At 42.8% G+C, this 24,316-nt stretch overlaps 2 protein-coding genes across 2 annotated transcripts in view; one reads left to right on the top strand and one right to left on the bottom strand.

Moving 5' to 3' along the window:
* CLUAP1 (clusterin associated protein 1) overlaps nt 1–24,316 on the top strand; it is a 217,260-nt gene that overhangs the window by 92,256 nt on the left and 100,688 nt on the right. The window lies entirely within an intron of this gene.
* Nucleotides 13,416–24,253, bottom strand: ZNF597 (zinc finger protein 597). The gene is made up of 4 exons (XM_050774382.1): nt 24,016–24,253; nt 23,779–23,864; nt 21,855–21,981; nt 13,416–18,517 (listed from the first exon to the last, which is right to left on the bottom strand). The coding sequence occupies exons 2-4, from the start codon at nt 23,809–23,811 to the stop codon at nt 17,403–17,405; spliced, it is 1,275 nt and encodes a 424-aa protein (XP_050630339.1). The 5' UTR covers nt 23,812–23,864; nt 24,016–24,253; the 3' UTR covers nt 13,416–17,402.

Raw genomic sequence — 24,316 nt, 5'->3', positions numbered from 1 at the left:
CCAGGTGCATTGTAATAAACTGTAATATTTGGAAAGGAATCTTTTTTTTTTTTTTTTTTCTGAGCAGTAGGTCTCAACAGTGGGCTTAAAATATTCAGAAAACCATGCTGTAAACACATAGGTTGTCATCCAGTCTTTGTTGTTCAATTGATAGAGCACAGGCAGAATAAACATAATTCTTAAGGGCCTCAGGATTTGCAGAATGGTAAATGAGAACTGGCTTCACCAACTGCATTCGTCCCTAACAAGAAAACCAGCCTGCCCTTTAAAGCTTTGAAGCCAGACATTGACTTCTCCTCTCTAGCTAGGAACGTCTTAGATGCCGTCTTTCCCCAGTAGCAGGCTGTTTTGTCTACATTGAAAATCTATTCTTATTGTAGCCACTTTCATCAATGATCTTAGCGAGATCTTCTGGATAACATGCTGCAGTTTCTCCATCAGCACTTGAAGCTTCACCTTGCACTTTTATGTTATGGAGATGGCTTTTCTCCTTGAACCTCAGGAACCAACCTTTGTTAGTTTCCAACATTTCTTCTGCACTTCTTCACATCTCTCAGCTTTCACAGAACTGAAGAGAGTTTGGGCCTTGATCTGGATTAGGCTTTAGTTTAAGGGAATGTTGTAGCTGGTTTGATCTTCTATCCACACCATTCAAACTTTCCTCATATCAGCAAAAAGACTGTTTCACTTTTTTATCATTCTTGTGTTCACTGGAGTAGCAATTCAAATTTCCTTCAAGAACTTTTCCTTTGAATTCACAATTTGGTTAAACATTTGGCACAGAAAACCTAGCTTTTGGCCTGTCTCAGGTTTTGACATGCCTTTCTCAATAAGCTTAATCATTTCTACCTTTTGATTTAAAGTGAGAGATGGGCTGAGTGGTGGCTCATGCCTGTAATCTCAGCACTTTGGGAGGCCAGGGTGGGCGGATCACGAGGTCAAGAGTTGGAGACCAACCTGGCCAACACGGTGAAACCCCATCTCTACTAATACAAAAATTAGCCAGGCGTGGTGGTGCGCACCTGTAGTCCTAGCTACTCGGGAGGCTAAGGCAGGAGAATCACTTGAACCCGGGAGGTGGAGGATGCAGTGAGCCAAGATCATGCTACTGTGCTCCAGCCTGGGCGACAGAGCAAGACTCCATCTCCAAAAATAAGTGAGAGATATGTGACTCTTCCTTTCACTTGAACACTTAGACGTCATCGTAGAGTTCTTAAGTGGCCTAATGTCAATATTTTTGTGTCTCAGGGAAAAGGAAGGCCCAAGGACAGGAAGACAGATGGAAATATGGCTGGTCAGTGGAACAGTACTGAAAGTTCCATGCAAGCCAGGTGTGGTGACTCACGCCTGTAATCCCAGCACTTTGGGAGGCCGAGGTGGGCAGATCATGAGGTCATGAGTTCAAGACCAGCCTGGACAGTATGACAAAACCCCGTCTCTACTGAAAATACCAAAATTAGCTGGGCATGGCTACTCGGGAGGCTGAGGCAGGAGAATCGTTTGAACCCAGGAGGCAGAGGTTGCCGTGAACTGAGATCCTGCCACTGCACTGCAGCTGGGTTGACAGAGCAAGACTCCATCTAAAAAAACACCAAAAAAAAAAAAGAAAGAAAAAAAAAGTTCTGTACAGTATTTTCTGGCCTCCAGCTCCATCGATATTCCTGCAAAAGACATGATCTCATTCTTTTTTATGGCTGCATAGTATTTCATGGTGTATATGTATGTTTTCTTTATCCAATCTGTCACTGATGGGCCTTTAAGTTGATTCCGTATCTTTGTTACTGTGAATGGTGCTGCTGGAAACATTCATGTGCATGTGTCTTTACAGGAGAATGATTTATATTTCTCTGGGTATATACCCAGTAATGGGATTGTTGGATCAAACTGTAGTTCTATTTTTAGCTCTCTGAGGACTCACCATATTGCTCTTCACAATGGTTGGGCTAAATTTATACTCTCACTAACAGTGTATAAGTGTTCCCTTTTCTCTGCAATCTTGCCAGCATATTTTTTGACTTTTTAATAATAGACATTCTCCCTGGTGTGAGATGGTATCTCATTATGGTTTTTATTTGCATTTCTTTAATGATTAGTGATACTGAGCTTTTTTTCTTATGATTGTTTGTTGCATGTACGTCTTCTTTTGAAAATTGTTCATGTCTTTTGCCTATTTTTTAACGGGGTTGTTTTTCTCTTGCAAATTTGTTTACATTCCTTATAGATGCTGGATATTAGACCTTTGTCAGGTGCATATTTGTAAATATTTTCTTCCATTCTGGAGATTGTCTGTTTCCTCTGTTGATAGTTTCTTTTGCTGTGCAGAGGAAGCTCTTTAGTTCAATTAAGTCCCATGTCTCAATTTTTGCTTTTGTTGCAATTGCTTTGGAGTCTTTGTCATGAAATAGTTTCTGATCTTATGTCCAAGATGGTATTGCCTAGGTTGTCTTCTAGGGTTTTTATAGCTTTGGAGTTTACATTTAAGTCTTTAATCCATCTTGAGTTGATTTTTGTATATGGTGTAAGGAAGGGGTCCAGTTTCAATCTTCGGCATATAGCTAGCCAATTATCCCAGCACCATTTATTGAATAGGGATTTTTTCCCCCTCATTGCTTGTTTTTGTCAGCTTTGTTGCCGTTCAGCTGATCTTAGGAGTGTGGCCTTATTTCTGGGCTCTCTATTCTGCTCTATTGGCCTATGTGCCTGTTTTTGTACCAATACCATGCTGTTTTGTTTACTGTAGCCCTGTAGCACAGTTTGAAGTCAGGTAATGTGATGCCTCCAGCTTTGTTCTTTTTGCTAGGATTGCCTTGGCTATTCAGGCTCTTTTTGGTTCCAATTTTTTTTTTTTTTTTTTTTTTTTTGGAGCCAGAGTCTTGCTCTGTTGCCCAGGCTGGAGTGCAGTGGTGCCATCTCAGCTCACTGCAAGCTCCGCCTCCCGGGTTCACGCTATTCTCCTGCCTCAGCCTCCCGAGTAGCTGGAACTACAGGCGCCCGCCACCACGCCCAACTAATTTTTTTGTATTTTTAGTAGAGATGGGGTTTCACTCTGTTAGCCAGGATGGTCTCGATGTCCTGATCTCATGATCCGCCCATCTCGGCCTCCCAAAGTGCTGGAATTACAGGTGTGAGCCACCGCACTGGGCTGGTTCCATGTGAATTTTAAAACAGCTTTTTATAATTCTGTCAAGAATGTCATTGGTAGTTTGATAGGAATAGCATTGAATCTACAAAATGCTTTGGGCAATATGTCCATTTTAATGATATTTATTCTTGCTATCCATGAGCATGGGATGTTTTTCCATTTGTGTCATCTCTGATTTCTTTCAGCTGTGTGTTGTAATTCTCATTGTAGGGATCTTTCACCTCCCTAATTAGCTGTATTCCTAGGGATTTTATTCTTTCTTTCTTTTTTTTTTTTTTTTAATGGAATCTTGCTGGGATTACAGGCATGAGCCACTAAGCCCAGCTCGGTATTTTATTCTTTTTGTGGCAATTGTGAACGGGATTGCCTTCCTGATTTGACTCTCGGCTTGGCTGTTGTAGCTACATAGGAATGCTAGTAATTTTTGTACATTGACTTTGTATCCTGAAACTTTGCTGAAGTTGTTTATCAGCTGAAGGAACTTTTGGGCTGAGACAATGGGGTTTTCCAGATAGAAACATGTCATCTGCAAACAGGGATAGTCTGACTTCTTTTATTCCTATTTCGATGCCTTTTATTTCTTTCTCTTGCCTCATTACTCTGGCCAGGACTTCCAATACTATGTTGAATAAAAGTGGCGAGAGAGGGCATTACTGACTTGTGCCAGTTTTCAAAGGGAATGCATCCTGCTTTTCCTCACTCAATATGTTGGTTATTTTATGTTTTCTTTAGAAAAGTGTCCATTCAAGTTCATTGTCCATTTTTGAATCGGGTTATTTGGTTAATTTGTTATTGAGTTGTGTGATTTCCTCATATATTTGATAACTTTATCAGGTATATTATTTGCAGGTATTTTCTTTTAATCCATAGTCTACCTTTTCATTTTGTTGACTGCCTCCTTTGCTTTGCAGCAGTTTTTTAGCTTCATGTATTCCTACTTGTTTCTTGTGTCTTGCTTTGTTTTTTTTTTTTTTTTTTTTTTTTTTTTTTTGCCTGAGCTTTTGGTGTGATATTCAAAAAATTATTGTTGGCTGAGTGCAGTGGCTCACATTTGCAATCCCAGCACTTTGGGAGGCTGAGGCGGGCGGATCACCTGAGGTCAGGAGTTAGAGACCAGCCTGGCCTACACGGCCAAACCCCGTCTCTACTAAAAGTACAAAAATTAGCTGGGTATGGTGGCACACACCTGTAATTCCAGCTACTTGGTAGGCTGGGGCAGGAGAATTGCTTGAGCCCAGGAGGTGCAGGTTGCAGTTAGCCAAGATAGCACCACTGCACTCCAGCCTGGGTGAGACAGAGCAAGACTCTGTTTCAAAAACAAAACAAAACAAAACAAAAACAAACAAACAAAAAATAAAAAATAAGGAAATATTTACTATTGACATTTTATTAACTATTTTCTGTTAGTCTTATAGTCCTTCTTTCCCTCTTTTTTCTCTCACTGTCTTCTTTTGTATTTCACTGTTTTTTGTTTTGTTTTGTTTTTTGAAACGGAGTCTTGCTCTGTCACCTAGGCTGGAGGGCAGTGGCACGATCTCAGCTCACTGCAACCTTCGCCTCCTGGGTTCAAGCAATTCTCCTGCCTCAGCTCTCCGAGTAGCTGGGATTACAAGTGTGCACCACCACACCTGGCTAATTTTTGTATTTTTAGTAGAGATGGGGTTTTGCCATGTTGGACAGGCTGGTCTCGAATTCCTGGCCTCAAGCAATCTGCCCGCCCCAGCCTCCCAAAATGCTGGGATTACAGGCGTGAGCCACTGCACCTGGCCATATTTCATTGCTTTTGTATTTATGTTTTCATTCTTTTCTCTTTTTAATTCTATAGACATTTTCTTTGTAGTTACCAAGTTGTTTACATAAAATCTCTTATGACAGTCTACTTTAAGCTGATAACTTCCCTTGCATGTCAGAACTTTGCTTTTCTCTTTCCTCCTCTGGCTTATATGCTATTGATATCACAATTAACACCTATTTATATTGTACCAATTAACATAATATAGTTGTTTTACTACTTTTGTCTTTTAACTTTTATAAGAAAACTAAAATTGATTTACCCACTACTATTATAGTAATACAATATTAGTTTTGACTATATATTTACCTTTGCCAATGAGTTTCATACTTTGTGTGCTCATGTTGCTGTTTTCCATACTTTTGTTTTAACCTTAAGAACTCTCTTTAGCATTTCTTGTAAGGCAGGTCTAGTGGTGATAATCTTCCTCAGCTTTTGTTTGAGAAAGTCTTTATTTCCCTCTCATTTTTGAAGGATGGGTTTGTTGGATATAGCATTCTTGACTGGTACTTTTTTTCTTTCAGCACTTTGAATCTGTCGTTTCACTCCATTCTGGCCCACAAGGTTTATGCCGGAAACTCTGTTGATAGTTTTAGTGGGGGTCCCTTGTACTCAGAATTTGCTTTTCCCTTGGTTGCTTTCAAAATTCTGTTTCTGACTTTTGACAATTCGATTGTAATGTATGTCAGTGTGGGTCTCTTTGGATTCATCTTGTTTTGTTGTTGTTGTTGTTGTTGTTGTTGTTTTGAGACAGAGTCTCGCTCTGTCGATCAGGCTGGAGTGCAGTGGCACGATCTAGGCTCACTGCAACCTCCACCTCCCAGGTTCAAGCCATTCTCCTGCCTCAGCCTCCTGAGTAGCTGGGATTACAGGCACATGCCACCATGCCTGCCTAATTTTTGTATTTTTAGTAGAGACGGGGGGTTTCACCATGTTGGCCAGGCTGGTCTTGAACTCCTGACCTCAAGTGATCCACCTGCCTCAGCCTCCCAAAGTGCTGGGATTACAGGCATGAGCCACTGCACCTGGCTGGATTCATCTTATTTCATGTTCCTTGGGCTTCTTGGGTCTCGACTTCTATTTAATTCCCCAATTTTGGAAGGTTTTCAGCCATTGTTTGTTTGAACATGCTTTCTGTCCATTTTGCTCTCTCTCTTTGCCTTCTGAAAATCCAGTAATGCATACATTAGTCTACTCGATGGTGTCCCTTAAGTCCCTTAAGCTATTCTCTTTTTCTCATTTTTTGCCCCTCTGATTGGATGATTTCCAATGACTGGTCTTCAAATTCACTGACCCTTTCTTCTGCTTGATCTAGTCTATGGGTGAAACCCTCTAGATAATTTTTCAGATGAGTTATTACATACTTCAGATCTACAACTTCTGTTTGGTATGTTTTTATATTTTCTCTCTTTTCTGAGAGAGGGTCTTACTTGGTCACCCAGGCTGGAGTGCAGTGGTGTGATAACAGCTCACTGCAGCCTTGACATCCCAGGTTCAAGTCATCCTCCCACCTCAGGCTCTAGAGGAGCTGGAACCACAGGTGTATGCCACCATACCTGGCTAATTTTTAATTTTTTGTAGAGATGGGATCTTACTATGTAACCCAGGCTGGTCTTGTACTCCTAAGCTCAAGCAATCCTCCCACCTTGGCCTCCCAAAGTGCTGGGATGACAGTGTGAGCCACCGTGTCAACCCTGTTTTTGTATTTTCTCTTTGTTGAAAGTCTCGGTTTGTTCATACATTACACTCCTGACATCAGTGAGCATATTTATGATTATTTTTAATTGTTTTTAGTTTTTAGTTTTTTTTTTTTTTTTTTTTTTTTGAGAGGAAGTTTTGCTCTGTTGCCCAGGCTGGAGTGCAATGACATGATCTCAGTTCACTGCAACCTCCGCCTCCCAGGTTCAAGCAATTCTCCTGTCTTAGCCTTTCGAGTAGCTGGGATTACAGGTGCCTGCCACCATGCCTGGCTGATTTTTGTATTTTTAGTAGAGATGAGGTTTCGCCATGTTGGCCAGGCTGGTCTCTAACATCTAACCTCAGGTGATCTGCCCGCCTCGGCCTCCCAAAGTGCTAGGATTACAGGCATGAGCCACTGCACCCGGCCTATTTTTAATTCTCTAATAGGTAAAATCACTAATCTACATTTCATTGGAATTGGTTTCTGGAGATTTATCTTATTTTTTTGTTTGAAACGTATTTTCTATTTCTTGATTTTTTTGTTGACTGTGTTGATTTTCATGCATTAGATAAGACAACTCTCTTTCCAAGTCTTAATATCTGATTTTTTGTAGGAGATGAACCTCACCAATCAACCCAACCAGAGATTCTAGGTGCCTCTCAAACTTTTGTGCTTGTACAAACTGCTGTCTTTGTTCTTAGTAGCTGCAAGAGACTGGGGTGCACCAAATGCCATCAGTGCCCTAACACTGGTGATATTGAGGACAGTTTCTGAAATTTAGCTAGAAAAGTTGGGGTGTTATGTGTTCCAGTTCCTTCTATCCTCAAGGAGAAGCTGGGAACTGTTGTTCATCTCCCACTTGCCCTGTACTAAGCTGGGGAGATAGTATGTAGCAAATGCATGCATTCTCATTCAGACCGCACACTCTTTCAACCCATTGCCTAATGTGTTGTTACCCCCAGGGGCCTAGTGAATAGTAGCTCCTATCTGCTGTCAGGGACAGATGGATTGTTCAGAGGCTTGGCTCCATCTCTAGAGTGAGCCTGCAAAAGGAATTGCAGAAAGCGACTGCATGTCCATTCGGGCTCCCAGAGGACTACTTATTGCCTGCCCAGTCAGTGGCCAGATATAGGCTAGAAGATATAGGCTAGAGGCCTGACTTGTGGACAGCGGCTGGGAAAGTTGGGACGTTAGGTGTGCAGTCAAACCCCTTCCTGGGGGTAAACTGGGAGCTGGGTGTTTTTGTCTGCTCACTTTGTACTCAGGGGAAACGGATGCTAGAACTGCTCAAACACCCTTTTAAAATCACTTTTCTTCTCTGTAGTCTAAGGGGACTTGTGAATGCAGTCTCATTAATTCCCAGAGACAGATGATTTAGGAGCTTAGGAGCTGGTCCCTTGGGTGGAAGCTGTAAAAGTTGGGGTACACCATCCAGGAAGAAGCTAGAAGCCTAGTTTTTTTACTTTTGTTGCTTTATTTTTGAGACAGAGTCTCACTTAGTCACCCAGGCAGGAGTACAGTGGTGCAATCTCAGCTCACTGCCACCTCTGCCTCTCGAGTTCAAGCTATTCTCCTGCCTCAGCCCCCAGCGTAGCTGGGACTACAGGCACACCTCCCCGACACCCCCCAACCATGCCCAGGTAATTTTTTGCATTTTTTTTTTAGCAGAGACTGGGTTTCACTATGTTGCCCAGGCTCATCTTGAACTCCTGACCTCAAATGATCCACCCGCCTCGGCCTCCCAAAGTTCTGGGATTACAAGGGTGAGCCACCATGCCTGGCCCCTAGTTTTATCTCTGAATGGAGCAGTGGCAGAGGGGAGAACACCAGTGAAGTTCCCACGTGCCTGTTCATGCTCCTGGAGGTCTATTGTTTACCAGCCCTATCAGCTACTATATGTAGGCTACTTAGAAGCCTAATGTTGAAGCAGCAGTTGGGGAAAATGTGTAGACAAATCCCTTTTAGGAAGACTATGAAACTGTTTTTTTTTTAAATTCTCTTTTTTAATCTTATTTTCTTTTTTTTCAGAGACAAGGTCTCAGTCTGCCACCTAGGCTGTAATGCAGTGGCTCCATCATAGCTCACTGCAACCCTCAATCTTGGACTCAAACAATCATCCTGTCTCAGCATCCTGAGTAGCTAGGACTACAGGTATATGTCACTACACCTGGCTAATTAAAAAAAAACTGTCCCCCAGGCTGTTTTCAAATTCCTGGCCTCAAGTGATCCTCCCGCCTCAGCCTCTCAAAGCACTGGGATTACAGGCATGAGCCATGGTGCCCAGCCAGAACGGTGCCTTTCTGCCTGCTTGCTCTGCATTGACCCTGGGGGACAGCCACTGAAAGTGCTCACATACCTGTTTAAAATGTCCTCTTATGGCCGGGCATGGTGGCTCACACCTATAATCCCAGCACTCTAGGAGGCTGAGGTGGGTGGATCACAAGGTCAGAAGATCGAGACCATCCTGACTAACACTGTGAAATCCCATCTCTACTAAAAATACAAAAAATTAGCCAGGCATGGTGGCATGTGCCTGTAGTCCCATCTACTCGGGAGGTTGAGGCAGGAGAATCGCTTGAACCCAGGAGGCAGAGGTTGCAGTGAGCTGAGATTGTGCCACTGTACTCCAGCCTGGGAGACAGAGCAAGACCCCGTCTCAAAAAAAAAATAAAAATAAAAAAATAGCTGGGTGTAGTGGCGCATACCTGTAATCCTAGCTACTCAGGAGGCTGAGGCAGGAGAATCGCTTGAGCTCGGGAGGCGGAAGTTGCAGTGAACCAAGATTTTGCCACTGCACTACAACCTGGGCGAAAAGAGCGAAACTCTGTCTCTAAATAAATAAATGTCCTCTTTTTTCTCAGGGGACTCACAAATGCTGAACCCTGTCCATTCCCAGAGTAAGACGATTGAGGAGCCAAACTCTCAGGTGGAAACTGTTTAAGTTTGGGAGCAGTATGTCTGGCCTACACCATTCATTCTTCAAAAATCTGGAATTTGGGGATTCCTTCCCAATTGTAAGATACTGTGCCCAGGTTTGTGGTTTACATTGTGTCTCAACTTGTTGGTACCCATTTTGATGTGGATATATTCTCAGTTGCCCAGTGTGTAGGAGTCTCAACTAGTTTCTATATTTCTCTCACAGAGAACTGATCCATGTGTAGATATTTATTCAGTGCATCCATGGAAGGAAGGAAAGTCAGAAGTTTCCCATTCTGTATATTGTTGATGCCCACTCAGTGAAATGAAACTTTTTTTGGGCAGGGAGGAGGTTCTCATTCTTTTAGCCAGGGTGAGTGCAGTGGAAGAATCATAGCTTACTAAGGCCTTCACCCAGGCTCAAGCGATCCTTTCCTGAGTAGGTGGGACTACAGGCATGTGACACCACGCCCGGCTTTTTTTTTTTTTTTTTGAGACGTAGTCTCTCTCTGTCCCCCCAGGCTGGAGTGCAGTGGTGCGATCTTGGCTCACTGCAACCTCCGCCTCCTGGGTTCAAGCAATTCTGCTGTGTCAGCCTCCCAAGTAGCTGGGACTACAGGTGTGTGCCACCATGCCCAGCTATGTTTTTTTTTTTTTTAGTAGAAATGGGCTTTCACCATGTTGGCCAGGATGGTCTCGACCTTTTGACCTCGTGATCTGCCCACCTCAGCCTCCCAAAGTGCTGGGATTACAGGCGTGAGCCACTGTGCCCGGCCTAATTTTTAAATTTTTGGTAGAGATGGGTCTTATTATGTTGCCCAGGCTGGTCTGGAACTCCTGGCCTCAAGCAATCCTCCTGCCTTGACCTCCCAAAGTGCTGGGATTATAGGCGTGAGCCACTGCACTGGCCATCTTTGCTAAATTATTCCCTTCAAGCCTATAGGGCATCATTATATATTTATCCTGAAAGCTTTCTTCGTTTTTTTCTAAACTCCTTACAGTTTCTTTGTGTACACTGTTACACCTCTTGCCTACTAGTAACTGACAGCACCAGTGTCCTTTTTTTTTTTTTTTTTTTGACAAAGTCTCACTCTGTTGCCCAGGCTGGAGTGCGGTGGCACAATCTCAGCTCACTGCGACCTCCACCTCCTGGGTTCAAGCAATTCTCCTGCCTCAGCCTCCTGAGTAGCTGGGACTACAGGTGCACACCACCATGCCCGGCTAATTTTTGTATTTTTTTAGTAGAGATGGGGTTTCACCATATTGGCCAGGCTGGTCTCGAACTCCTAACCTCGTGATCTGCCTGCCTTGGCCTCCCAAAGTGCTGGGATTACAGGCATGAACCACTGCACCCGGCCCTCTGTCAGTCTTTAAGCTGAAACCAACAGTATAAAAGTGACAGCTGTAGTAGTTTCATTCAGTGCATAATTTTAAGCATCTACCATGTTCCTGGTCTCTGCTCCTATAGAGACAATGAAATTTTATTAGTTACATAATTACTATTCGATTACAAGCATATTGCTATAAGGAGGGTAAAACAAAGAATGCAGGAATTGAGAGGGTTGTTCCAAGTAAAAGAAAACGTATGTGCACAAAGGAAAAGTAAAGAGCTTGGTATATTTGATGAATTGAGCGAAAGTGTAGCTGGAGAGGGGTAGGAGAAAAAGAACAGCTGGAGTTGATGCTGGCAGGGAAGTAATGACTAGGAAGGTCTTGTTGAAAATTTAAATGTCCCTAAGGACAATGGGAAGCCAATGGAAGATGTCAAGTTGGATGATGAGATAATCATAATCATCTGGTACCTGGCCCTCTACTTCTGTGCAGCAAAGACTGGAAAGATCAACATCTAGTGTTGTCTTCCCTCAATAATGCTGGAATTTTCTGCTGAGTTTCAGGGAGCAAGCAATTTTATAATACTTCTTTTATTACATGGCAGTGTGTTAGCTGTGTTGACAGAGAACAAGAGTGATATGAAAGTCATCAGCAGGCTATTTCAGGTAACCCAGGTGAGTATCATTGGACAGGATGGGGACAGTGGAGACAGAAACATTCAGGTTTTGATGATACTTTTGAGGTAGAATCCAGTCTTAGTCTGTTCTGGCTGCTATAAAAAATTACCATCAACTGGGTAGCTTATAAACAACAAAATTTTTTTTCTCATAGTTCTAGAGGCTAGGAAGCCCAGATCAAGGCACTGGCAGATTCAGTGTCTGGTGAGGGCCATTTCCATGTTGGCACCTTCTTGCTGGGTCCTCACAGGCTCAAGCACAGTGGCCCAATCACAGTTCACTGTAACCTCGACTTCCTGGACTCAAGCAATCCTCCTGCCTCAGCCTCCCAAGTAGCTAGGACTACAAGCACCAGCCACCACACCGGGCTACATAAATGTTTTGTAAAGACGGGGTGCCATTATGTTTCCCAGGCTGGTCTTGAACTCCTGGCTTTAAGCAATCCTCCCACCTTGGCCTCTCAAAGAACTGGGATTACAGACATAAGCCACCACACCCGGCCTGCAGTGTCTTTTATTAGGACACTAATCCCAATCATGAGGGGTCTGCCAAAGTCCCCACCTCCTAATAACATCAATTAAAGTGTTAGAATTCGAACACATGAATTTTTAGGGTACACAAATATTCAAGCCATAGCAAGAGGAAAGAGGAGGTGTTTGTTGATATCATGAGCAATTGTATGGATGTGGCCCCACATACTGGAGGCAAACAGATGAGGCGCTAAAAGCATGAGTTAAGGGCACGTGTTTTGATGCCTGAGAGACATCCAAAGGACGATCTCCTGTAGGTACTTGAAAGTAGGAATCTGGAGTACATAGAAGAGAAGTTGGAGTTTGACCTAAAGTGAGGTGTTTGTAGCCATGGAAGTGGCTAAGCTCACCTGGGGAAGATACCATTTACCAAAGGTAAGCCGAGGGTACAGTTCAGCTAACCAGAAGCATGTTAGAATTTGGCTGCAGAGCATACCAAAAGCCTAAGAGATTGGTACTGGTCCTAAAGAAAAGACACTCTATCCAGCACAAGTGAGATGCACAAAGTATCCAATTCAACAAGCCAGAGACACACATGCTAGACAGGCCCACAGCTCTGCATTGCCTAAGTGGGACTAGAGCTGGGACGGTGGCGCACAGCTTCTTCTCCAGTCCTAACACTTAGAATCATGGGATGGAGATTCGTGTTAGTGCCCGACAGTCACACCCGTGTTACCCTCCTGCTGATGTGGAGGAAGAGACCTGAGGAGTTCCTCCGCAAACGCTTTTACCCATATTGCTAGATTTACATGGAGATCACCTAGCGATATGCAGTAGACATGGCAAGGCACACGGCCAAACCCCACTGATGGATCTCCACCGTTCACCACATCCCACTTGCCCAGGAATGCGCAGGCGCTGCCGGAACCGGGCACCGGAAGTGGCTCGTGGCTTCCGGTTCCTCACCAGTGTGCCGCTGTAGCGCAAGTCATCTCGTTGGCACTTCCGCTGACCCGTGCGGTTGGTGGCCAAGCGGAGACCCAGGATCTCCCTGAGGCCGCGCGAGGTCTTCTGGGAGTCCTACTCACCACATCCGCTACTCGGACTCCAAGCTTTAAGTGGCGACCCGCGCCAAGCAGTAGCTGCTCCGTGAAGACGGAGGTCATTGCCCCTGTACTTCTGTGTACAGCAAAGACGAAAGGAAATTGAGGTCTAGCGCTAGCTTCCCAGAATGACGCCGGAATTTTCTGCTGAGTTCCAGGGAGCAAGCGATTTTACTTCCCTTATTAAGCAGCACAAAGTCATTCACTTTCTAAACCACAATCCTAACAGTCTTCAAAATTTACCTCATTGCCACCTAAAACCACTTAAGTATTTTTTTTAAAAAGTTCACTTCATTGCCATCATCATAAAATATCATTTATTAGAAGCCAAATTGCACATTAGACGTAATCAATAACTTCAGAGCTTGCAAACTAGAGCGAAGACTGATGAGAATATGTCAAAAACAGTAAAACCAAAACATTAAACAAACAGTATAAGTGTATACAATAAATATAATTCTGAGGTATCCAAAGGAACTGGGGATTACAGCACATTCTTATGTTTACACAGAAGAATATTTATATTGTATTCTCCCCTACAGACTTAATGCAACGAGGAATGTCAATTTTAAAAGACAAAACACCTGTACTACTTAGATGGGCCTTGGAAAGATGGGTAATGGTCATCTTTGAATCAGATCAATAGCTCTCCTAAATTACAAAAGTAAACCACATGAATATATACACTTCTAATGTAATGAACATCATTTTGTTAAACAGATGGTCAAAGCAAAAACACTTCCCTACTAAAATCCCACAGGGATAACAAGTTTAATGAACATTCAAAATAGACTATTCATATAAACTATAACCTGCTATGTCTCCCTTTGTACACATAGGCAGTAAATTGCAGATTACTTTGATCAGACTCTGCAGTTTCAGATTGTATGACATCTTATGCTGCAGTCACTAGAACATTGCCACTTAATTATGTGGAAACTCAGGAGGCAAAGACTCAAAATGGCATTTACTGTGAAATGTCATTAGAGTTTTAACTCCCTGAATTATTGGGTTAGTCATTTTCTATGTTAAATGAGGAGGTGTCAATAGACTACCACCTGTAGCAACAAAGCTCTAAATAAAACTATTTTGAGTCCACCTCATTCAAAACAACTACATTCCACAATTTCTTAAATTACAAAATGTAAACTGCTGACAGCTGAATTCCATTGGAAAAATGCTGTTTCCATCAATGATGATTGTTTAACAGACTGTTTATTCCAGCAATCATGTTAAGGAACTGTTGGAAACACATTTTCATCACTGCATCAACAAAAACGAAGAAATTTGTCTGAGTCAATTTATTCAGCATAAAGTTTTCACTCTCATAGTGTGATTTCCATGCTGCAAAATGCAGTTAACCAATCATTCATAGCAATAAACTCTTGCATTTAGTTTTTCATTCCCATATTAACTTTTATCCAGTATTTGTGAATAGCACCTAACATGGTATAGGCTAGTATCTCTGAGTTAAGGACAATTTTATGGAATTTATCTCCATCAATTGACACTGTAAACAGAAGGGTGAAAAGCCATCATCACAAAAAGCCTGAAGCTCACCAGCAGATACATCTTTTCCTTCAATTCCCTGGGGGCAAAGCAGCTTGAATTACATCCAGCAAATGTATTTAAGTACAAGTGCACAATAAGCAAACAACTGAAAATATGCCTATTTCCCAGTAACTGACACTTAGGGGATTTTCATTTTTTTCTGCATACCAATCATTAACAGTATTATACCAAAAAGCCATTTTAGTTATACCCACATGTATGTTAATGTTTCTGAAAAGGGCTATTTTTTCTAATCTTTTAGGGAAGTTTGTCATAATCTTCCAAAATCTGGAGAATAAACTGTAAAAATTAGAGGTTAATTGTGAAGGAAGACTCATGTGAAAAGGCAAACTTCCCTATTAAGGTGCAAAACAGGATGTATGGCACAAACTCTCGCTTTCTGCTATGTTTTCTAGGAGCCAAAACAAAAATGACAGCATCCATCTTTTGTATCACTCCCATTCTGTCCAAGTGCCTTCTAAGATATTCCCCTCTACTTCTTTCTGCAGCAACTCTGCTAATCCAGACCTTTCCCAATTTCATCCCCCATCCTGTGACTCATTAGATCTTTGACTGAAATATTAGGGTCCCTGATAAGTGCTGAGGCACCTGCCAGTTTCTCCCACTGAGGGCAAAAGCAGGAGAGCAAGGAGGTGGTGTTCTTGTTGTTATTTAACAAAGATCATGATAATCTCAGAGTTGGCTAATACGTAATCTAACTGGAGACTATCTTTCTACACATTTCAAAGCACCTCAGAGAAACCTGGAGGCTGGTGTCCTGTCTCCTAAGAGTGGAGACATCAGAAACAAAGAGCCAAGTCTGACCTTGACATACAGAGCAGCACATAGTCTCAACTGTGGATCTGCAAACCAGAAACAAGACAAAAATGACAAAAAGAGAGAAACTCTCTCTGGGTTTTTGTTAGTTTCAGTTTTCCTCTCACCTGAACAGTATCTTCCTGCCTCTACTCAGTAATAAGAGCTTAGCTGAGTAGCCAGCATCTTTTTATACATTCAGTCCTCAATCTGCTGTTCTGTAGGACCACCTTCTGCTACCTTCCATACAATTAGTCCTCAAGAGTCTTTTATCTTTTCTCATGACGATTCCCAGCAACAATTCAATTTTAGCAAATATTATACTTTTATACTGTCTATTTAAGTAGAATGAGAGCATTCTTCCATCCTAATCAAAACCCATGTAAATACTGTTTTGCTGACAGGCATACAATCAACTTTAATGAGAAATTGTATATGAATCTATATTTACAAAATTCTGTGGTTCTTTAACATTAATAACCATACTATTTAACAGTATTTTGCTCCAATATTTATCTATAATAGCAGTATGTAAAGATCTACATATTATTAAGTATTTTGGTTAAAATCTAACAATTTTCTATATGCATTTTCTTTGGAGATGGAGAGGAAATGTTATGGGTGTTTTTTAAAAAACCAAAACCCAACTAAGACCTTCAGTACTGTACTCTGCAAAGTGTGAAATCTCTTATCTGATTAGAGAGACAAGAATTCAAACCTGAAGTCCTGGAGAGTCTTCTGCTGCTTTACAACTGTATATGTAAGTCAGGCTTTGGGTACAGCACAAAGGGAATGAAGGGGTTCCAGGATGCAAGCACACTGAATCGCCTTCATGATGACCATTCTCACCTACCTATCTCAGCTCCCCTTTCCCTGGCTGCTTGCAGTGTTACTACGTGGTGCAAATGCCAACAAATGCTGCAGTCTTGCAGACCTTTGGAGTCACAGAGACCCAAGCTTAATGTCAGTTTCACCACAATGTGATTTGTGTGCTGGGCAAAGTACTGACTTTACCCTCTGAGGACTTCAGTTTCCTCGTTTATGAAACAAAGGTTTTTTTTTTTTTTTCCCTCTGTCACAGATTTATTCTGAAAATTAAATTAGATAATATATCGAAAGTAGCTAGCATGCTCACTGAGAAACAATTACAATTATTCATAGTAAGACAGGTAATGTGCTTCAGTAGCGATTTGGAGGCAAATCTTAGAAAAGAGCAAGTACTTTTTCCCCTCCCCAAGTCAAGTCCAGCCTCCAGAAAAGGGCTGCAGTTAGACTTCTAAAATTCTTGCAAACAATTGGGTCCTAAATGCCAGTACCTGCCCCTGGCATCAGAACCATGACAGAGAACTCTGTGGATACTAATGGCCATCAAGATATAAACTAGTCCACCCATTTGAGAACTTTTACAGGGCAGAAAAAAACTTCTAAATGCCTATGGGAATGCACATGTAAAACAGCAATCTTATACAAATATTACATTCAAATAGTTATAGCAAAAAAAAGTATAAAACATATAAAAGCATTTACTTTCCTAGATATAGCTGCAGAACTGGCAAAATATAAATAAATTCTCCTCCTTCTAAAAGTTAGAAACTACGTAAACAAAATTAAAAGAACTCTAGCAAGAGCCTTCATTTTAATGAAAATTGAATTTAAACAAAAGTTTTGTATCTTTTTCTGGCTCACAGTTGAACAGTAACCGAGTTCAAATCCTGGGTTCATTCACTAGCTTTGTGGCATGGATTTTGCGTCCCTAGTTATAAAATGGAAATGATACTGCCTAAATCAAGGTTGTGGTGAGAATTAAGTATTACATGGGAATGTGTGTAAAGTGCTTAGCACATTGCCTGGGACATATACAGTAACTGCTTCCCATCATACAGATACTGAAAAGCCCAATCACTAATAACAAGTTGTTAAATTTATGTGGTGTTTTTTATGTGAGTTCGCTTATGAGTAATGAGATGCAAATTTGACCTGAAACTTTTCCCACACACAGTACATTTAAAAGTTTCCTCTACCATGTGGCTCTTCTGGTGGCATGCAAGTTCTGAGTCCAAAGCAAAACTTTTCTCGCATGTTTTGCATGTATAGGGCCTTTCCTCTGTATGAATGTTCTGATGGGAAATAAGCTCAGAGAAACAAGGAAAGGTCATGTCACAGTCAGGACATTGCAAGGGCTTGAATTTTGAGAATGAGAAGAAATTGTCCCCATCATCGCTGCAGCGTTCAAAGTCCTCGTCGTGGCTCTTCTCAGAAAGGGCAGGATATGAGGACTGCCTGAAGCTCTTCAAGCACTTAGTGTGCTGGTACTGGGGGCCTGATATGAATGTTTCCTCAGGCAAAGCAAGATTTGGTTTCTCATTAAAATGTTTATCACGGTTAGTAGATTCGTAAGCTTTTTCAGCACTGTGGCTTTTCTGATGCTGTGCCAATCCTGGGAGCCACATAAAACCTCTACCACATATGCTACATGTATAGGGCTTCTCCTTTACATGGCTATTCACGTGTCGGGACAGATGCGAGTGCTGGCGAAAGCTGGCACTGCACTTGGCACACTTATAAGGTTTCTCACCAGTATGGATTCTCCTGTGTGTCCTCAGGTTGGCTCTATGATTGAAGATCTTCCCACAGTCACCACATTTATGTTTTTTCTCTCCTGAATGAACTTTCTGATGCAAAACCAGGTATGAATGATCGCTGAAGTTTTGGTCACACTCAGGACATTTATACACATTTTTGGCTCCTTCCCAGGAAGAATCAAGAATTTCAGAAAGTGTGTTGGTTCCTAAATATTCAGAGAGTTCTACTAACGGGGTGTGGTTTTCAATGGTAACTAAAAGGCTGATGACCCTTCTCTTGCAAGTGGGAGTTCCACTTAATATTTTCCCTTCAGGGTTTCCAACTCCATCCTCAGAGAATTTTTGTGGGTAAGGGACAAGGGGTGCAGCAATGGGGTACTTTTCTAGGGCAAGCTCGTCAAGTTCCATAGACTCTAGGTTTAACTGCTGATTAATCTCTGGCTTGCCTTCCTCTCCTGTTGATAAAAACAAAAGAAAGCAAAACATAGACAATACCTTCAAGGGATACTGGGAAAAAAGTAAGCTAAAAGGTAGTTACAAAGAAGACCAGGAAACTTTAGAAGGGTTATCCTATAACCCAGACATGAAACACACAAAATCAGGACGAAGCAGACTCTCCTGGTCTCCCAGAAGATCCAGTTTTGGGTGAATATCCAAAGGTAAGGAGGGGAGAATAGCTATAACTAAGTCAGAGTCCAGTGGGATAGGTACTAAGGACAATCTCGGTAGTGGCTGTCTAGAGGTGAACTTTTCCAGCTTGTCTATTTACACCTCAAGAGCCTTTCATTTTTGAAGCTATCTCAAGCGACAGCAGAACAATTAACAATTGGAAAAAAGATTAGGATTCATATTTATCACGAAAGAGAGGGGTTGGGCAAGTGTCTCACGCCTGTAATCTCAGCACTTTGGGAAGCTGAGGTGGGAGGATAACTTGAGGCTAGAAGTTTGAGACCAGTCTGGGCAACATAGTGAGACTCCATCTCTACAAAAAATAATTTTTAAAAATTAGCCAGGCTGGCCGGGCACGGTGGCTCAAGCCTGTAATCCCAGCACTTTGGGAGGCCGAGACGGGCGGATCACGAGGTCAGGAGATCGAGACCATCCTGGTTAATACGGTGAAACCTCGTCTCTACTAAAAAGTACAAAAAAAACTAGCCGGGCGAGGTGGCGGGCGCCTGTAGTCCCAGCTACTTGGGAGGCTGAGGCAGGAGAATGGCGTGAACCCGGGAGGCGGAGCTTGCAGTGAGCTGAGATCTGGCCACTGCACTCCAGCCTGGGCGACAGAGCGAGACTCAAAAAAAAAATTAAAAAAATAAAAAAAAAAAAAATTAGCCAGGCTTGGTGGCACATGCCTGTAGTCCTAGATACTCAGGAGGCTGAGGCAGGAGGATCACTTGAGCTCAGGAGTTTTGAGTTGTGCCATTGCACTCCAACCTAGGTGACAGCCTAGGTGACTTGTTTCTTAAAAAAAAAAAAAAAAAAAAAAAAAAAAAAAAAAAAAGATAAGATGACAGCAAGAATGAGGGAGAAAGAAAATAATTTTTAAAAAGAAAAGAAAGCAATCAAGTGAGCATTTTTCTCCTATAACAGAGAAGCACACAGGTTATCAGAAACAGTTTCATTATCAACAGGAGAACTCTCCAAAATCTCTTTATCCCTCACTGAGGAAAGATCAAGGTAGAAGGCTATGTGTACTGCATGAAAATAACAGCCAATCTACTTACAAGGATGGCTGACAAAACTAACATTCCTTTGTAATATTTTCCAAGTATTCTTCAGTTATAACGCAGATATATCAATACAAAAGGAACCTTTCTTTCCAGAGAAACAAAGTTCTATGATTTTCCCAACTCACTGACTAGAAAGGGCTGCAGTATAGTGCATGGGAATCCAAACAGTACCAAGTGGTTTTGCTGATTTGAGGAGACTGAGTTCAGAGATCAGGGATGCCAAGGCAGCTAGAATTTGAAAGCAAAACAGCAAAGAGGCAGCTGCTCAGAAAGAGCGCTCAGGTCATCTACATGGGGTCCTCTTAAGACTTTCCTGAGGCTAGGTACAGTGACTCACACCTGTAATCCCAGCACACTGGGAGGCTGAGGTGGGAGGATCACTTGAGCCGTGGAGTTCGAGACCAGCCTGGGCAATATGGCAAAGCCCTGTCTCTACAAAAAAAACAAAAAAATTAGCTAGGCATGGTAGTGCATGCCTGTAGTCCCAACTACTTGGGAGGCTGAGGTGGGAGGACTGCTTGAGCCTGGGAGGTCAGCGCTGCAGTGAGCCGTGATTGTGCCACTGCACTCCAGCCTGAGCGTCAGATCAAGATACTGTATCAAAAAACAAAACCAAATACAAAAAAACCCACAACTTTGGCTGAGTAATCTACAAGTGCATGAAGAAACTACCCAATGCTGTGGAAAGAACCGCCTAAAAGGAGTAACAGAGCAATAACCAGTCCATGTTGCCTCCAGCCAAAGTGGAAAGACATAAGACATTGAGCAGCAATGTCCACGGAAAAATACTGCCTTAGCAGTAACTCAAATAAGCCCTAGCAGACAGCTTGATCTGAACCCATCCTAACAAAGCAAAAAAAAAAAAAGCACACCTTGAAACAATCAAACTGACCCCAAGTAACTTAACCGCCTCCCACAACAAAATCCAAAATATTTTTAAAAATGCAACGAAATCCTGGCTCCAAAAACATAAAATTCTTAATCCAACATCCAACCAAAATTTACATGAAAGTAAAGAAAATAGAAAATATAACCCATAACTAGAAGACAAATCAATTAATAGAAACAGACCCAGAAACCACATCAATGATAAAACTAGCAGGAAAAAAAAGTTTAAATAACCATTATAAATATACTCCATAAGTTTAAGCAGATAGAAGACAACATGAACATGATGAAGAGAAAAGTGGAAGATAGAAAATATGAGTTATTTAGAATAACTAGTTATTCTAGTTGTTCTTTTCTGACTAGGATTGAGTATCTAAACTATTCCAAATTATTTAGAATAATTACTTAGAACAAATAAATAGAATAGTTTAGATACTCAATCCTAGTCAGAAATAAAATCCACTGAGGCACAGGAGTCCATCTGTGTATGGTTCCCCATAGGTGAGAAAGGCATAGCACCCCTTAAGAGTAAATCAATTTCCAGTCTTTAGCAAATGATAGTGATCGATACTAACGGGATTTCCCAAGTAAAATTGTAAACTAACTGCAATAAATGTTTGTGAAAGATTACCAAATACTGCCATCTCTTGTAGTAAACCACAGGCACTGTACTAGACTGAAGTTTTGTCTTTAAAAAATCATCTCGGCCGGGCGCGGTGGCTTATGCCTGTAATCCCAGCACTTTGGGAGGCTGAGGCGGGCAGATCATGAGGTCAGGAGATTGAGACCATCCTGGCTAACACGGTGAAACCCCGTCACTACTAAAAATACAAAAAATTAGCCAGGCGTGGTGTTGGGCGCCTATAGTCCCAGCTACTCGGGAGGGTGAGGCAGAAGAATGGCGTGAACCTAGGAGGCGGAGCTTGCAGTGAGCAGAGATCGCACCACTGCACTCCAGTCTGCGAGACAGAGCCAGACTCCGTCTCAAAAAAAAAAAAAAAGAAAGAAAGAAATCATCTCATATTTTAAAACTTTTTCTCTCATACAATTATCATCTCCACATAAATTACTCAGGCACAGGTCCCACTCCACCATACCAACATGTGGAAAAAGCATTAAGTTCTCATCCTAGAACTGACAAAAGTTCCAGATGCAAGAAAAACAATTGCCTTACCCATCAAGGCCGCATCCTCCAAACACTCCTTTGTAGCATCTCTACTGAGGGACATCTGGGCAGGGTGCAGAGTCACACACTCCTCTTGAGAAAAATACACTGCCAGATCCTCAAAGAGTATTGGTCCCTGAAACATAAGAGCCTGTGTCAGTACAAGAGGGTGGAGGGTCAGTCCCTTACTTAACCTAGGAAGGATGAGAAGAGCTAGAAACATCAGATGCATGGGATAAAAGGGCTTGGTGTAAAAGGTTCTTGAGTGCAGGAGTGGGGTAAATGGGTTCTAAGGGGTGGGGTGAGGGTTGGAAAGAAGAGAGTAATCATGGATATTTTTAGGTAGTGGTATAAGGATGGTGGACTGTGACAATTATAGTCTATCTTGGAAGAGAAAAGATAAGGGAACAGCTCTTGGGGGAAAAACCATTAAGTAAGGATGCTCTAAGAAAAGGAGAAGGTTGGGGCCGGGTGCGGTAGCTCATGCCTGTAATCCCAACACTTTGGGAGTCTGAGGGGGGCGGATGACTTGAGGTCAGGAGTTCGAGACCAGCCTGGCCAATATGGTGAAACCCTGTCTCTAGTAAAATTACAAAAATTAAGGCCGGGCACAGTGGCTCATGCCTGTAACCCCAGCACTTTGGGAGGTGGAGGCGAGTGGATTACCTGAGGTCAGGAGTTCAAGACCAGCCTGACCAACATGGTGAAACTCTGTCTCCACTAAATACAAAAAATTAGCCAGATGTGGTGGCGCATGCCTGTAATCCCAGCTACTTGGGAGGCTGACGCAGGAGAATCATTTGAACCCAGGAGGAAGAGGTTGCAGTTAGCCGAGATTGTGCCACTGCACTCCAGCCTGGGCAACAGAGCAAAATTCCATCTCAAAAAAATAAATAAATAAATAAATAAATAAATAAATAAATAAAATAAAAACAAATTAAAATGAAAATAGCTGGGTGTGGTGGCATGTCCCTGTAGTCCCAGCTACTTGGGAGGCTGGGACAAGAGAATCGCTTGAATCCGGGAAGCAGAGATTGCAAGGAGCTGAGATCGCACCATTGCACTCCAGCCTAGGCATCACAGCGAGACTCCATCTCAAAAAATAAAAAAAAGAAAAAAGAAAAGAAAAGAAGGTTGGGTAGCCCAGGAAGAATCATAAAGAGATAAAGGTTACAGGATTCTCCCAACATCCTTCCCTTTGCTATTTCCTCTCTTTCGTCCCCATGACACTCATTGCTAAGCTCACTCCAGCGCTTCATCCAGGCCTACCCCACCTTCCCTAATGGTGTGATAATGAATCACCTGGGATTTACTATTACTCTACAAGTGCAGAGTCTAGAAATGTGCTTAATTTAAAAATCCATTCAAATTGGATAAGTACCAAATCTGTACTTTTGGGAACCATTCCAGAAAGTCACTTTTAATCCTAGCACTTTGGGAGGTCGAGATGGGAGGACAGCTGGAAAGCCAGGAGTTCCTGGGCAAAGCCGCAAGACTCCATCCCCATAAAGAATTTTTAAAAGTGGCCAGACACTGTGGTATGCGCGCCTCTCAGCTACTCGAGAAGCTGAGGCGCGAGGATTCCCTGAGTTCCAGATGGAGCTATGATGTCAGCACTGCACTCCAGCCAGAAAAGCAACACTCCAGCGACAAGGCCAGACCTTATCTCTAAACAAAACAGATAAGACACTGAGAAACTCTCTCAGAGATTCCTCCAAGGGCCCCGCTCCCAGTTGGCAGTTCTGAAAGAAGGAAGTTGGTAAACCACTTCTATATGCCTGGTCTTGGAAAGAAGAACGCTTGGTCAAAGGGCTATTTGGGGCTCAGGTGCACTCCTACCACAACATGAATGCCCAACCCTCCTCCAAAGGAGGGGGTCAGGAAGAGACCGAAAGCAGCAACAAACTTGGACGAAAAAGGTACCTCCACTCACCTGGGCCTCGGGAGTCGGGGGCATGGACGCCATTTGGCGGATGGGGAATGCCTTCTTCAAGACGCCACAGGGACTTCGAGACGAAGCTGCGGGGGGAGAGAATAGTCTTTAAACGGACCTATTCTGCGGCCAGGCTCCTCCAGTACCCCAGCCTCCCTCGATTACCTCCGAACCCCCCTTAAAAACCTACGCTGACTGCACCTCCTCCTGGCCCGGCCTCGAAAGGGGCCCACTTACCGCTCGGCTGCTAATGACAGGCTTTGCGCTCCCGGACAGGAGCTGCAGAAAGCGACGCCCGACCGGGACGCGACGAAGAACGCCACGGCCGCTGCAAAACTCCCACGCTCTCATGCTCCTCTACGCAAGAGCTGCAGGAAAAGCCGCCGGAAGCGACCCGCCCCCAGCCCTATCCGCCATTCTGCCCTTTGATTGGTCGGAGTTCTCCCGAAGGGGAAGTCCTTCTTTTGTGTTGACCAATCGAACACCTTAACCGAGGACCTGTAGCTACTGGGCAGCTGCGAGAAGTAGTTTTCCTCCT

Source organism: Macaca thibetana, chromosome 20 (genome assembly GCF_024542745.1).
Source record: "Macaca thibetana thibetana isolate TM-01 chromosome 20, ASM2454274v1, whole genome shotgun sequence".
Classification (NCBI taxonomy): domain Eukaryota; kingdom Metazoa; phylum Chordata; class Mammalia; order Primates; family Cercopithecidae; genus Macaca; species Macaca thibetana.
This window is presented reverse-complemented; position numbering and strand designations above follow the sequence as displayed.